General features: G+C 44.9%; 1 protein-coding gene across 3 annotated transcripts in view; it reads left to right on the forward strand.

Annotated features, from left to right (window-relative positions):
• LOC144782352 (protein SSUH2 homolog) overlaps nucleotides 1-14,638 on the forward strand; it is a 274,648-nt gene that overhangs the window by 100,109 nt on the left and 159,901 nt on the right. For all 3 annotated transcript variants that reach the window (XM_078661670.1, XM_078661668.1, XM_078661669.1), the window contains exon 8: nucleotides 7,937-8,019. In XM_078661670.1, the coding sequence (XP_078517796.1) occupies nucleotides 7,937-8,019 (83 nt within the window). The remainder of the gene's footprint in view (nucleotides 1-7,936; nucleotides 8,020-14,638) is intronic.

Here is a 14,638-nt window from a genome sequence, read left to right on the forward strand (position 1 = left end):
TGCAGATCTCACGGAGTCCGGAGGAGCTCAGGATCAGCAGACCAGTTGACTTAGTTGCGGTGCCTGTGAATGCAGGGGAGTGACTCCTTCACTCCAAGGGAGATTCCTTCAGGTGTCTTTGATACTTCGCAGACCTTGGAAGGTTTCTGTATGATGCACAGGCGCAGACAATGCAGCAGACAGGAAGGGAGATGAAGTTGAGCCCAAACAAAGTCCACCGAAGTCCAGAGTGCCCAGACAGTAGAAGAAGAAGTGGTGTCTGATCTGAATCTTGTCCCACATGAATCTAGGGACCTGCACCCAGGTAAGCCTTTAAGTGCCAAGGGAAAGGGTTGGGACGATTCAGGGGACCCTTCCAGGGAGGGGTCTGGAAAATTATTTTCTGTCACTATTCATCATAGAATGTATGAAGAATGTAGTCATTAATCATTGTTGTTTGAGCAAGACTGCACAAAACATAGCCTGGAAAAATGGAATCTAGCAGGAAAAAGTAACTCATCACATAACATAACTGAAACTGTACAATATAAACTAAGGCCAAATTTGCTAACACTTTTCACTGGGTTTATGTTGCAAAAATTATGCAAACCAGCGCAAAGTGTGGTTTTGGTATTTACTTTCCAGTGCAAAATGTGTTTTGTGCTGGAAAGTAACCCTAAAGTAATGCAAAGTAGTTCTATATGCTACTTTGTACTACTTTTCATCAAGGGAGCATACCATTGGAGGTACATAGGAGTCTCCATGTATATACGCATGGTTTTGGATGCTTACCCCGACTAAACAAATATAGACATGGATTTGTGCAAAAATGCTACGACTCTTTGAGGAAGGTCTCAAAACATTTCATCAAGGGAGCATACCATTGGTGGTACATATGAGTTTCCCTGTACATACGCATGGTTTTGGATGCCTACCCCGACTAAAAAATATAGACATGGACTTGTGCAAAAATGCTACGACTCTTTGAGGCAGGTCTCAAAACATTTCTAAGTTTGCATGTGTGATGTAATGTACAACACATATACAAAGTTTTTTTTTCTTAACTATATCTAAGCATAGTAGCCTCTGACCCCTAATATCTGTACCACTCCCCCAGCTGCCACTGCCCAGCTCCCTGTGACTGTGCCGTGTTACCAAGCCCAAGTTCAATCCCAGCCCTGCTGACAGGCAGAAGCACTGGTAATTTTACAGGTAATTCAGATTGATACTTGGAATCCTATTTGCCCCTTTTTGTGCTGGTTAATTTAATTTATTTCCACTTTATCCCTCTAGTGCTTGCATTTTCTTGTATCCCCCTTCTCCTGGGCATTGCCCACACCCACCATTTGTTTTCCCACCATTTTGTCTTGATCGCCACCTTCCTGCCTCACTGCCAGCCTCTCCCACCTCCCAGGACTACTTATGGAGGCCGCTGCATGGCCACACCGAAGTCGTGCCAACAGCAAGCCCGTCTGCGCCTGGACCTCGCCCAGCGCTAAGAACCCTGGCCCTACACACTCCCACTCCCTGGACCTCAGATGAAACAGCAACTCTATATCGCATTGCCTTGCTCCACAGTGGGACATTTCAACTGCATCCCCTGCCAGTTCACCTCCACCCCAGCACCAACCACCATCACAGCAACCAGCGCCACACCAGCCCAGGAGGCCGTGACCTCCCAGGAACAACTCAGCTGCCTCCTGGTCAATGCCAGACCATTCTGAAAATACACATTCGAAGTCTGGGACACCATCTCCACCCTCCCCCGATGTAACCTTCATCACAGACACCTGGATTACCCCTGCATCGGCTCACACATCGCCACTGCAACACCCACTGGCTACAAGATGAAACACTGCAACCGCACCAGCAGACACAGAGGTGGCATCGCTATTGTACACAAGGAATCGATCCCGTGCACCATCACCGATGACGAAACCATGCTGATCATGGATCACATGAACTTCCAGATCCACACCGATGACAAAATCACCATCAAAGGCACCCTGGCACACAGATTGCCAGGACGAGAACCGGCCTCAGCTGTGCCATAACTTAATTGATCACCCCGCTTGCCACTGAATCCGAACATTATGTCTTCCTGGGAGACCTCAACTTCCACCTGGACTACCCCACTGGCCCCAACTCCACCGACCTCCTGGAAAGATTGGACAAAATTGGCCCCAAGCAGCTGGTCACAGACCCAGTCTTCCCGTCCAGCAAGAGAATAAGATACAGCCACACCTCTGAACTCACCCGGTCGTACCACTCCATACTACACTTCACACTCGCCGAACACCCCTGCCCCACCACCAACTTTCACAGTTGGACAAAGGTCACTCAGCACCAATGGACTGATGACCTCAGCATCACACAGCCTAATGTCACCATGTGGACCAGGCAGTAGAGAGCGTCAACGTTTAGATCACTGCTCCCACCAAACCAGCCAAAATGCACAAACGATTAAACAAGCCAGCTGGTACACTCCGGAACTCAGCATATCAAAGTACAGATGCAAAATTTGGAAAGAAGATGGCACAGCAGCATGAACCTCACAGACCAAACCACCATCAAGTCGTCCCTCAACAACTACCACCACCAGCACACAGCTGCAAAAAAGGAGGCCCTGACTCACTGGATGGAGACCAGCGCTAACCAAACTCAGGAACTCTTCACCATTGTCAGAGGTTTCACCTGTCCGTCAGTCACAAAAACCCGATCCCCCCTCCGCATCACATTGACCACCACAGCCGACCACTCCCACACTACATGGGCACAACTCAGTACACCAAACACAATTACTATAATGAACTCCATCCACATGGGAGCACCCACCAACCCATACCCCCACTGACTTTTCAAATTTGGAAGAGATGAGATTAGCCACCAGCTTAGCAACATCCTCAATGCCTCCATCACCACTGACCCCTTTCCCAAAACCTAGAAACACTCAGAGGTGAGACCCCGTCTGCAGACTCCAGCAAGCTACAGAACTACCATCCAATCTCACTGCTCTCGTTCCCCGCCCAAGTCCTGGAGAAGGCCATCAACCTCCAACTCACCGAACACCTGGAGAGAAACAACCTGCTCGACCCCTACCAATCAGGCTTCAGAGCCAACTACAGCAGTGAGATGGCCCTGATCGCCTCAACAGACGACATCGGCACCCTATTTGACAGAGGAGAATCACCCGCCCTGATCCTGTTCACCATCCCCGCAGCCTTTGACACCGTCTCCCACCACACACTAATTAATCAACTGCACCAGATCGAAATCACAGACGATGCGCTCACATAGATGGCATTATTTCTCCTGGGGCGCAGCCAGAGAATCCGCCTCCCTCCCTCCACCTAACAACTCAAGCACACCATCTGTGGCATCCCTCAAGGCTCATCCCGCCAGTACAATATTTTTCAACATCTACATGACACCACTCGCAGAGATCGTCAGATTGCATAACATCAACATCATCTCTTACGCCGACAATACCCAGCTCATCCTCTTGCCCTCAGCAGACCCCACCTTGGTGAAGGCCAATTTCCACAACTGTATGAAAGAAGTCTCAGCCTGGATGAAGAACAACTGCCTGAAGCTCAACACAGACAAAACTGAAGTTCTAATCTTCGACAAAGACACTGCCTGCTGGAATGACTCCTGGTGGCCATCAGAACATAGACCCAACCCAACTCTGAAAGACCACCCCTGCAACCTCGGCATCATCCTGGACAGCGAACACTCTGTGAAACACCAGGCCAACGCCGTCTCCTCAGCCTGCTTCCACACGCTTTGCAAAGTCTTTAAGTGGCTCCCCATCAGAACCACGCGAACGGTGATATAGGTCCTCATCGCCAGCCTGCTGGATTACAGCAACACACTCTATGCAGGCACGATCCAGAACGCAGCAGCCAGACGGTCCTCAACCTGCCCAGAAGACCCACATCACCTAGCACCTGAAGAACCTCCAATGGCTCCCCTTCCAGAAGAGCTGCAGCCAAGCCTGCTCATGCTGTTCCGGGGATGTTGCTTCAATCAGGTTCTTTGCATGAAGCCACGTCCAGCAGTCCTCAAGTGAATAAAATATATGGGTTGTGTCCCCATCGATGACATGCAGCTGAGCAGGAAATAAAAGTGTGTATCTAAAATTCAAGTCTCTGAGGTGTTGTTTGACTGGTAAGAATGAGCCACAGTGGTGTTGCACCTCCATGATGAAATTGGAGTTTGCTGTTATCTGAGCGTTTTCAAGGGACCATGGGCCTTTATTTTGGAAAAAGGATTAAGTCGCGGTCTTGGTAATTGAGAAGGCAGGCTATTATGGGGCACGGGGGTGCTCCCAGGAGTGGAGGTTGACCCAGAGTGTGATGTGCCCTTTCAATTAAGAAGAAGTTCGGGGCCTTGCCGCCGAGAGCAGTCCACACCAGCCAGTCCTCAAAGAATAGTTTTGCACTGAGGCCCGCCGAACGCTCAGGACAGCCCATCAGGTGGATGTTGTTGCACCTTGACCTGCCCTCAGCGACCTCTGTCCTGCGGTGCAGTAGGGCAACCTCCTTCCATCTTTTGTAGGCGCTCTTGCATATCTTTTTTCGAGGGATGCAAAGCTGCCTGCACAGACTCAGTTACCCCTACACTGTCCATCAATTTAGGATGATCAGCATGCCGTAAGTTCAACTCTATGGAAACTGAGTCCATGCGGGCCTCTAGAGAGATTTAGGTGTCTAAAGATGTCTTGGAGTACTTTGTCGAATTGTGCTGAGTGCGTCTGGAGAGTCCTCTCAAGATGTTGCAGGCTACTGAGGGTCTTGTCCCCTTGTGTCGAGTCCGGTTCAGCAGCGCCACCTCCCACTGACTGAGGTTTGGTGTTTTTGGGCTTCATCACAGCCAGGAGTCAGCATGAAACATCGGGGGAAAGGCTCTGATACTAGTGCAACTGTGGCGGACCGCTCAGTGTCACTTTAAGAGAGGTCCGCAATAGTACCGGGCAGTGAGTAGAGAGTGGTCCAATTGTGTGCAATCTGAAATCACCTCCAAAGACCTACACTGAAGTTTAGGTGGGCACTTGTTTAGCCCAACAAAAAGCAGGTGCGCAGGAAGGGTGGGTCAGTGAGCAGGTATATTATGCAGGCACAGTGTGCTCTTAGTAGAAAGTATTGGAGTCATAATGGGGGCATAGTGTGTGTACGCGCCCTGTGGGTGTGGATCAACCGTAGCTCAGGGGAAGGACTCTGGAGTGACTAAGGGGCACTGCCGCAGCGTCCAAGGGATGTTCCTCCACAATAGATCACATTCCCAAGGGGCCCCTCAATGATATGCATGGGTTGGAACACTGTGGCTGCAGAGGTAAGTGCAGCAGACAAGGTGCCAGTGTCCAGGTTTACAGGCACCCAGGGAGTCCATGCAGCGCAGGACCTGTGCGCCAGCTGTGGTGTCGCCCCTCTTCAGTGGGAGAGAGGGTTGGGGAAAGGACCCAGGTACACCCCAAAGTTAGCAGTAGTCCTCTCTGCTGTCTCCCCTGTGCATCCTAATCATATCTACTACTTTGAAGGCCTTGGTAATAGTGCCTCCTGTTCCTGGTGGTATTCTACAAGCATTGGCCTGCACGACGCGGAGGCAGGCAATCCAGTGAGGAGGCATCCAGTACATCAGGGTACAGTAACCTCCATCTCCTTCTACTCACCCATGTGCTTCCTGCTACACATGTGGGGGCTTGGAGGTCCACTCCACCATGCGCGAAGCAATGAATCACCCCTTTCATTTGGCTCTCCTGGTCATCTGCACCCACTTTTATATATTCACCACAGAGTCCCTCTTGCACCACGCAACAAGGTGCAAGAGCAATGCAAATGTAAGATGATATTTATGAAGCCACGCATGGCCACCTTGCATGGACCTGTGTGGCTTGCTAAATCTCAAGTAATTAAATGCAATGCAAATCGTTGCGTAGCATTTCTATGCGCCACGGAGGTGTTGCCATGGGTGCTGTGTGGGTGTTCCCATGCAACATCCATGAATTTTGGAGCATTGCCAGATATACAAGAACGGGTAAACCTGGGAATGCCAAAAACAAGGTTGGTGGAGGGTCTAAGGGGAAAATTATTTAAAGACCAAAGGACAGACAAACCCTTTATTCACAATATAACAACACAAAAGGACTGTCAATGGTCTGTACAACTTATGGGGGCAAAGAAAAATGTGACGGACTCTGTGTCTACCTGTAAAGTGTGTACAACAAAAAGGAAATGAATCCCATCAGCCCACCCATGTGGCAGAGCTTCATCATCTGGGATAGAACCAAAGATGGTCTGGTTAGGGAGCCACACACCTGTTGGAATGATGTGCTTCTCCAAACCCAAGTAACCACCAATGATGGATCATACCAAAAATCAAATCAGTTTGGAATGGTGTGGGATGTTAAATTGCAGTGAGAAAAAATGTGTGCAAAAAGAATCAAAAAGTGAGATGTAAAATTGGCTACCATGATTTAAGGAAAACTTTATTAGGGGAAATCATGGTGTCAAAATTAAAATGAGTGTGAGACAGTTTGACACAATAACTGTCTATTAAGGATGGTATTTGGTCAACATGTTTCAGCCATTGTAAAAAGCAAAAATTAACACAAATAAATGATACCAAACATCCTACCCCCGCGGCTCAGGATCAGTCCAGGGGTACCGACGGACAGAGCGGGGCCTCCAACCCTGAGCAGTGGCCAGGAAGAGGTGAGGCTTTCTCCCAGGAATTTTTGGGAAAGAATCCTAAATACTTTATGAAACAGACATCCCCCGTCTGGAAAATCCAATGTACGGTAGGATGTTTGGTATCATTTATTTGTGTTAATTTTTTCTTTTTTCACTAAGCTTAGGTTAAGCTTAATTGCAGTAGTGTTCAAGAGGTCCTGACGAAAGCCCGGTAGGCTTAACTTTCCTACAAAGGCTGAAACATGTTGACCAAATACCATCCTTAATAGACAGTTATTGTGTCAAACTGTCTCACACTCATTTTAATTTTGACACCATGATTTCCCCTAATAAAGTTTTCCTTAAATCGTGGTAGCCAATTTTACATCTCACTTTTTGATTCTTTTTGCACACATTTTTTCTCACTGCAATTTAACATTCCACACCATTCCAAACTGATTTGATTTTGGGTATGATCCATCACTGGTGGTTCCTTGGGTTTGGAGAAGCACATAATTCCAACAGGTGTGTGGCTCCCTAACCGGACCATCTTTGGTTCTATCCCAGATGATGAAGCTCTGCCATATGGGTGGGCTGATGGGATTAATTTCCTTTTTGTTGTACACACTTTACAGGTAGAGACAGAGTCCGTCACATTTTTCTTAGCCCCCATAAGTTGTACAGACCATTGACAGTCCTTTTGTGTTGTTAAACCTGGGAATGCGCCAAAAATATACACCTCCCCAGGGGAGGCATAAGGAGGAGAAATATCTGTATTTCTCCTCATTTTTTCCTCTTTCTAAGTATCCTGCGTTCTGCAGCACACATAGGAAGAGATAAACGCCTCTCAAGAGTGTTTTTGTGCAGAAAGGAGGAGTGCTTTTGTGCAGAAAGGTACTCCTTCCTGCACAAAACCCATCGTGCCTACAACACAGGCACCCTTGCACCATGGTGCAAAGGTGCCTGAGTTGGTGCTAGGCTGACAAAAGGGCACCAGAGCAAGGGGAAAGGACAGGAATGCGCCTTATTGGATAAAGCGCCAAGCGCCAAGACGCCTCCGGGCATTCGTTGCGCTCTATAAATCTATAAATCAAATCAAATCAAATCAAATCCAGTGCATTCCTGCCCTTTGCCAGTGACACAGTGCAGCAAGGCGACTCGCTGCGCTGCCCTGCACCACAAAAGTCATAAATAGGTCCCTTAGTGCCTTTAGAGGGGCTGCTGTGGCTGAGGTAAAGACTGTCAAACTTGCATCTATGTTGATGTCTTCTTATTTTTAATTTCAGGCAATTTGTTTCTCGTGCGGAGGTTCAGGAAGAGACTCCAATAGAAACATGTGCTGGGGTTGCACAGGGAGTGGAAGGAGAATGTAAGTAAGCCGCAATTAATTGCACACAGAAAATGTATAATCAAGCCTTGCATATTTCACAATGTTTCAACATCTCAAATGAGTACATTCAGAGCAATCTCTCTGTTCAGGGAAAACCTAGATTCATATCACCTTCTCACAGAAAAACAGAACCAAGAAGATGCCTTTCCCTCAGAAACACAGGAAGAAAAATCTCAGAAGGCGGTAAACTCACAGTAGGTATAGATTGTTGAACTATTTGGATGTCGATTAGTTAATCAAACTATCAGTGCACTAGAAAATGGACTGCTTTTCTCACATTTTCCAAAGTTCCGTCTAAGCTATTAGTAATAAAAAAAGGGAGAAGTTCTTTCTCTCCGCAGGACTTGCCCACAACTTGTTTACTAAGGATGTTGGGCTAGAAATACGAAAATTGAATTTGCAAAAACTGGTCGCAAATTCCATGAAGACATTTTTTCGAATCTCATGAGATTTTGTGAACTGACCCACGTATTATTAGATCGGTTCACAAAAACGCCTTTTGGAGTGGGTCGCATTCCGACCCATATAATGAATATCGAGGAGATATATTGTCACAAATTGCAACTTACTCTGTTTCAAAGCTTTCACAGGGTTGATGGCCTCCTGCGGCCAGCAGACCAACATGTCTATTATCACATTTAAATAAAATAAACTGTTTTAAAATGTATCCCCATTATCTTAAATGAAACAGGACTGCATTTAACTGAAAAACAGCATGGCTTGTAGTGTTTGAATGGTTGTATGTCGTTACAACGCATTCCGTTGCAACGCATGCCTTTACCACGCATGCATTACGAATATTCCTTTACCACGCATAGATTTACAACGATTTTCTTTGTAAATTTGTGCATGTTAAAGGCATACTCGTGCTAAAGGTTATACCCCGTCCCCTGTACCCTTACGTGACCCCCCAGCCCCCAATCCTTCTTATATGTACCCCTGCCCTTAACCCTCAATATTTTTTTTAAACAAAAATTCCCCATACCTCTTTACGTCGTCTCCTCTCCTTCATCTTGCTTTTGACGTCGGACGTCGTAAAGAGGAAGCGGAAGTTTCTTTCCGTTTCCACTCAAACAACGCTGATTGCCTTCACTTCGCTTCACATCAGGTGCATTTTTTTGGGGGGTCCCCCTTTTCATTCCCTCGCTTTTTTTTAATCTGTGGGGGAGACCGCCAAGCCCCCTTTTTCAATTTTTCATCTTTACCACACATGCCTTTACTACGTATCTCGTAGTAAAGGTATGCGTGGTAAAGGCTTTCGTGGTAATCACGCATGCGTTGTAATGCATGCGTGGTAAAGGTTTGCGTGGAAACGGCCGCGTTGTAGTGGCCGTTTCCCGTCTGTATATGGACGTGAAGCACCACCCTTGTTTTCTGTAGGCTCCTGTGAGTGCCCTTCAGAAAGGGCTGCTTTTGTTTGGTGGATAGGTTCAGTTGGTCCCACCTTTTAGTGTTTCTGACCCTCCCAGGCGACTGCCCCATTACTAGGGTGTTCCGTTTTTAAATTTAAGGTCCTTTGTGCACTCCTTTCTTGTTTGACTCAGCTATGCAGAATGATCGCACCCGCTTCAGGGACGCCCTGCTTTGTTTCTGACGGGTGAAAATTGCACACTTTTTTATTTCAAGCAGAAGTGTGGACGCTGCCAGCAGCTTGTGAGGACAGGGTGTAGACAGGTTTGGGTTGGCCGAGGACGATGCAGGGGCTGTCTCTTATACTCTTCTCACTGCTCTGCGTCTCAAATCACAGTATCCTTCTTGCAAGTACCGAGGACCAGCAAGAAGCAGACCCATATACACAGTGGAAATTCTTTGCACAGCCTTCCACATAGTGGTTATTATTTAAAAGTGATTATTCACATAAGTACACCATTGTAGCTGGGGTTGCTCAGTAAAGGCACTTCCCAATTACCAGGCAATTATTTAAGTGCATTGAAAGTCATATAACGTTAGGACTGAAGGGACGTTTTTATTTAGTCAAACGTTATGATACTTACTTGGAATTATAGGAGCACTATGGCCTAGTGATGTATGTGTCCGAGTGTCATCAATCAGCTCTAAGATCAAATCCTGTCTTTCCTGTCGGACAACACTTAGTGACCCTGGGCAATTTACTTTATTGCATTTGTTTCCGTACAGTGTTTAATATCTGGTATAAAACACCGTGGGCCCGATTCACAGAACTAACTTAAGACAAAACCCTAAACTTACTACTTTTGGTATTCACAGAAATTAGGATTTTGTCTTAAGACAGACTTAAGTAAGGATTTTGTCTTAAGTTTGTCTTAAGTTTGTCTTAAGTCTGTCTTAAGTTTGTCTTAAGACAAACTTAAGACAAAATCCTAATTTCTGTGAACACCAAAAGTAGTAAGTTTAGGATTTTGTCTTAAGTTAGGTCTGTGAATCGGCCCCTGTATAAATAAATGAAATTCTATATTTATAGACATATTCAACACTGTTTGCTACAAAAAGGCATTACTTCATGGTCTGGACATAACAGCACTGACATACACATAAACAGTACTGTGTGGCCAGTCGACAAATAACCAACACAGTGAGGGCAACCTACACAGTAGCTTATGTTGGGTTAGTTTTATGTCAAATATTGTGTGTAAAACAAAACTGCGAATACCTGCAGAAACAGCTTCACATCCAGAGCACTTGGAAGGCTGTACATAAACATTGCTCTGAACTAGCTCATAAAAAAAGACAGAGACTTGTGTCCAAGCAGAGCTGTGAGGTTTGCTCCTGAAAAGCACTGTGAGGCTTGTGCATAAGCGTCCCTATAAAGCCACGCAGGTTTTGATCACTTGTCCACTCTTCCCACCACGGTGAGAAATGAAAAGATGTTACTTACACATAAGATGCTAGGAGTGACAATGAGGGATGTCCTGGGTAAGCAAAGAAACAAGAATAAAACCTGTCCTAGAACTGAGTCCTGGTACAATAAAGCCTGTGGAGTGGCGAAAGGTGAGCTTCTGGCGGCCATTAAATCTAAATCGCAGGTGCAGATTTCCAAATCTAGAGCACATCACAGGGCTGTAATTTAATGGAAAAAGGGCGTGGGAAGATTCAATATGGTCGGATCTGCATGATGCCTTGGCAAACAGGGACACTAGAGACTTCTGGAAATGTGCAACTCTTGTCTCCAGGGGGGACAAATCTGTACTTGATTTTTGTATTCAGCTAGAGGAGTAGGTTGCACACTTCAGCCACTTGAACTCAGGCAATCATAGATTGGAACATGACAGGGACACCTTAGTTGTGAATAGGGATCATTTTGAGCCTAATGATCTGCAATTATCACAATAGCAGTTAGCTCCTGTGTTTCAGGACGTGCCCCGGGACCGTATAGGATACCTAATGATCTATACAAGGAAGATCTAAAAACCTGCGGACCAAATATCAACTTACTCTCTAATAGTATCCTTTCAGGCATGGAAATACCCCACTCATGGATGTTGGCAGAGACAGTCACTATCTTTAAGAAGGGGACAGTGCACTTCCTGTGCACTATAGGCCTATTAGCCTTATTGATTCACTACAAAAAATCTTTTGTAAACAGGTCCTTGCCCACCTCCAAGATTGGATTAGAGAGGTGAATATTATCTCAGTGGCAGGCTGGTTTTAGAGCACAAGTGAGCACCCTAGATCAAATCTTCCGCTTTATGTGTATTTTTTGGAGGGAAGTGACAATCCGCATGGGCAAATTAAATGTTGCCTTTGTGGATTTGCGTGCCGCTTTTGACATGGCACCGAGAGCAAAATTGTGGGAAGTCCTAGAAAACATAGGAGTGCCAGCCCCCCTTCTCAATATTTTAATAAGACTACATACTAATACTCTGGCAAAAGTGAGGTGGGGCGAAAATGAGTCTCTATCAGAGGTGATCCACATTGATAAAGGAGTAAGGCAGGGGTGTGTTTTAGCACCAACCCTGTTAACTCTGTTTATCAACAATGTTGTTATCTTTTTGAGCAGGGATGTCTGTGATGCTCAGAAAATAGGAGGAAAATGGGCTCCTGCTCTCCTTTTTGCGGATGATACCCTGCTCATATCAAAGTCACTGCAAGTGCTGCAACAGTTGTTAGATCATTTTCAGGCATTCTGTCTTGGAGCTTAATAGTTCTACAACCAAATGCATGCTTTTTTCACATAGTCTAAAGATTAGATTCAGGAAGCATCTGTATGTGGGTGGTGACCCATTAGAACTGGTGACAGAGTTTGGTTATCCGGGTATTAAACTCACACAGAATATGAACTGGGTCCCACAAGTGACTAAAGCACAGTTCAGCCTGGTTCGTCAAACGGCGAGCATATCAAAACTTTACAGGAAAACTATATCTAGAAAAATGACACCAGCACTAGAGATTTATAATGTTAAAGCTCTAGGTGCGATCGTATATGGTGCAGAGCTCTGGCGCTGCTCAAACTGTAATAATCTCTTGGTCACTGAACAAACATTTCTTAGATCACTAGTGAATCTTCCAGTGTCGACTCCATTCTACTCCACTCCACTCTACTCTTGGCCAGATGAGAATTGTACATAAGATTGCCCTGCGTTTACTCATGTTTTGGCACCAGTTATGGTGTACTGTAGCACTCGTTTCCTATAGGGTGGGTGTCCGTGAACTAATGAGAAAATCTTGTGTGGACAAGATTCCCTGGTTGCTCACAGTCAAGAACCTGCTACTCAAGATAGTACCGGTTGCTCTTTGGAGTGAACCGGAAACCCGTAGCCAGATTAACAAGGCCCATCTTAAAGCAGAATATTGGGCTTTAGTTGACACTGATTTGATATTGAATTGCAAGGGATCACTTTCGATTACTTTTATGAATTTTGAACAGACAGCGTCATTAGAGCGCACACTGGACGAAATTGAACCACCGCTAGCAAGGAAACTATACCTACAGTTTAGGCATGGTTGCCTACCTCAAAATTGTTTTTTTTAAACTGGTGCAAAGCAGGAGAGAGTGCTGAAAAATACTGCCCCTGTTGTCAAGGGTTACCTGAGTCACCTGAACATGTCCTGTGTTTTTATCCTTTGTACCATCAATCTCGAACTAAATGGATTGCCACCCTTCGTAGAAAACTGGGAGTAAGAAGGTACAAGAAGGCTCATAGAATACTGCAATCAAATACCACGCTTTTCATTGTATTTTGTAGAGCCAAGTTTTTAATAGCTATGTGGATCAGGCGCACTAAGCACAATCCTGATTTTTTTAGGGTGTCGTTTCCAGGGTGTACCACATTCTATGGTGCCTGCATAGGTTCTATTGTGGGCCATGTGCTATTTTAAATGAATATACTTACAATATATTTTATTCCGCTTTTAAACATTTTATAATGTCGTTTTTAAATTAAAAAATGTATGCAATTTTTAGCATTTAATTATGCTACTTTTAAAATGATCTTTCATTGCGTGCAAACACTGATGCACTTTGACCGTTCTGCACTGCGACTGTAGATAGACTGTGAATGTTTTACAATGTCATGTCTTATTTCTATTGTGTTGTTTGTAATTGTCTTGTTATACGATGTACTTTGATGATCTAAAGTGAACTGAATAAAGTTCTTGATTGATTGATAATACCAGGCAACGCACTTACTGCTGATATAGGAAGTGATCTGAAAATCATTAATTCAGGCAAGGCCACTCAGCCGTACATCCTTCCAAGGTCAGTAAACGGAGTATCAAAAATTGTGCAATAGTTACATCGCTTATTTAGAGCTGTCAGTGCTGTACATGTTCCCACGTGTTTTTAGGTTGAGCCTAGCGAAGCACATACGCTGCTCTGTGTGGCATGTAGTATCTAAATATGGGCGAAAGATTAGAAACCTGCCTGCCTGATTTATTGCAATGTCTTCTTGTTATATATAAGATGAAATCTTATAACACTTTTTTACTAGAACTTTTCAGCATGCTGCACAGCAGCCACTCTGCTCTACAAAATAGCTTAAATACATTGGCAGAGCCAATAGCTATGGCTAAACACTTATAAGGTCACAAAGGCAAAAACTATTGGCTATGCCAATGCTTGTTTTGAAAGGTTTGTTTCAGAGTTGGCACTGGTCCCCTGATCTACTGCCTACTCCCCAACAAACTTTTTTAATACTCACACAGTGGAAGAGGTCCCCTTCCCCTTTAAGACAAACTTAAGACAGACTTACGACAGACTTAAGACAGACTTAATACAAATTTAAGACAGACTTAAGACAGACTTAAGACAGACTTAAGACAAAATCCTAACTTAAGTCTGTCTTAAGTCTGTCTTAAGTCTGTCTTAAGTTTGTCTTAAGACAAACTTAAGACAAAATCCTAACTTCTGTGAATACCAAAAGTAGTAAGTACATTCTGTGAATACCAAAATAGTAGTAAGTTTAGGATTGAGTCTTAAGTTCATTCTTTGAATGCCAAAAGTAGTAAGTGCATTCTGTGAATACCAAAATAGTAGTAAGTTTAGGATTGAGTCTTACGTTCATTCTGTGAATCGGGCCCAAAGACATTCTTTGACAAAGACCTATGCAATTGTTCCTATTGTAAAAGAAGAAAACAAAACATTATACCACGCGAATACAATTACCAGTTGTTATGAATGTTG

Source organism: Lissotriton helveticus, chromosome 9 (assembly GCF_964261635.1).
Source record: "Lissotriton helveticus chromosome 9, aLisHel1.1, whole genome shotgun sequence".
In the NCBI taxonomy this organism is placed as follows: domain Eukaryota; kingdom Metazoa; phylum Chordata; class Amphibia; order Caudata; family Salamandridae; genus Lissotriton; species Lissotriton helveticus.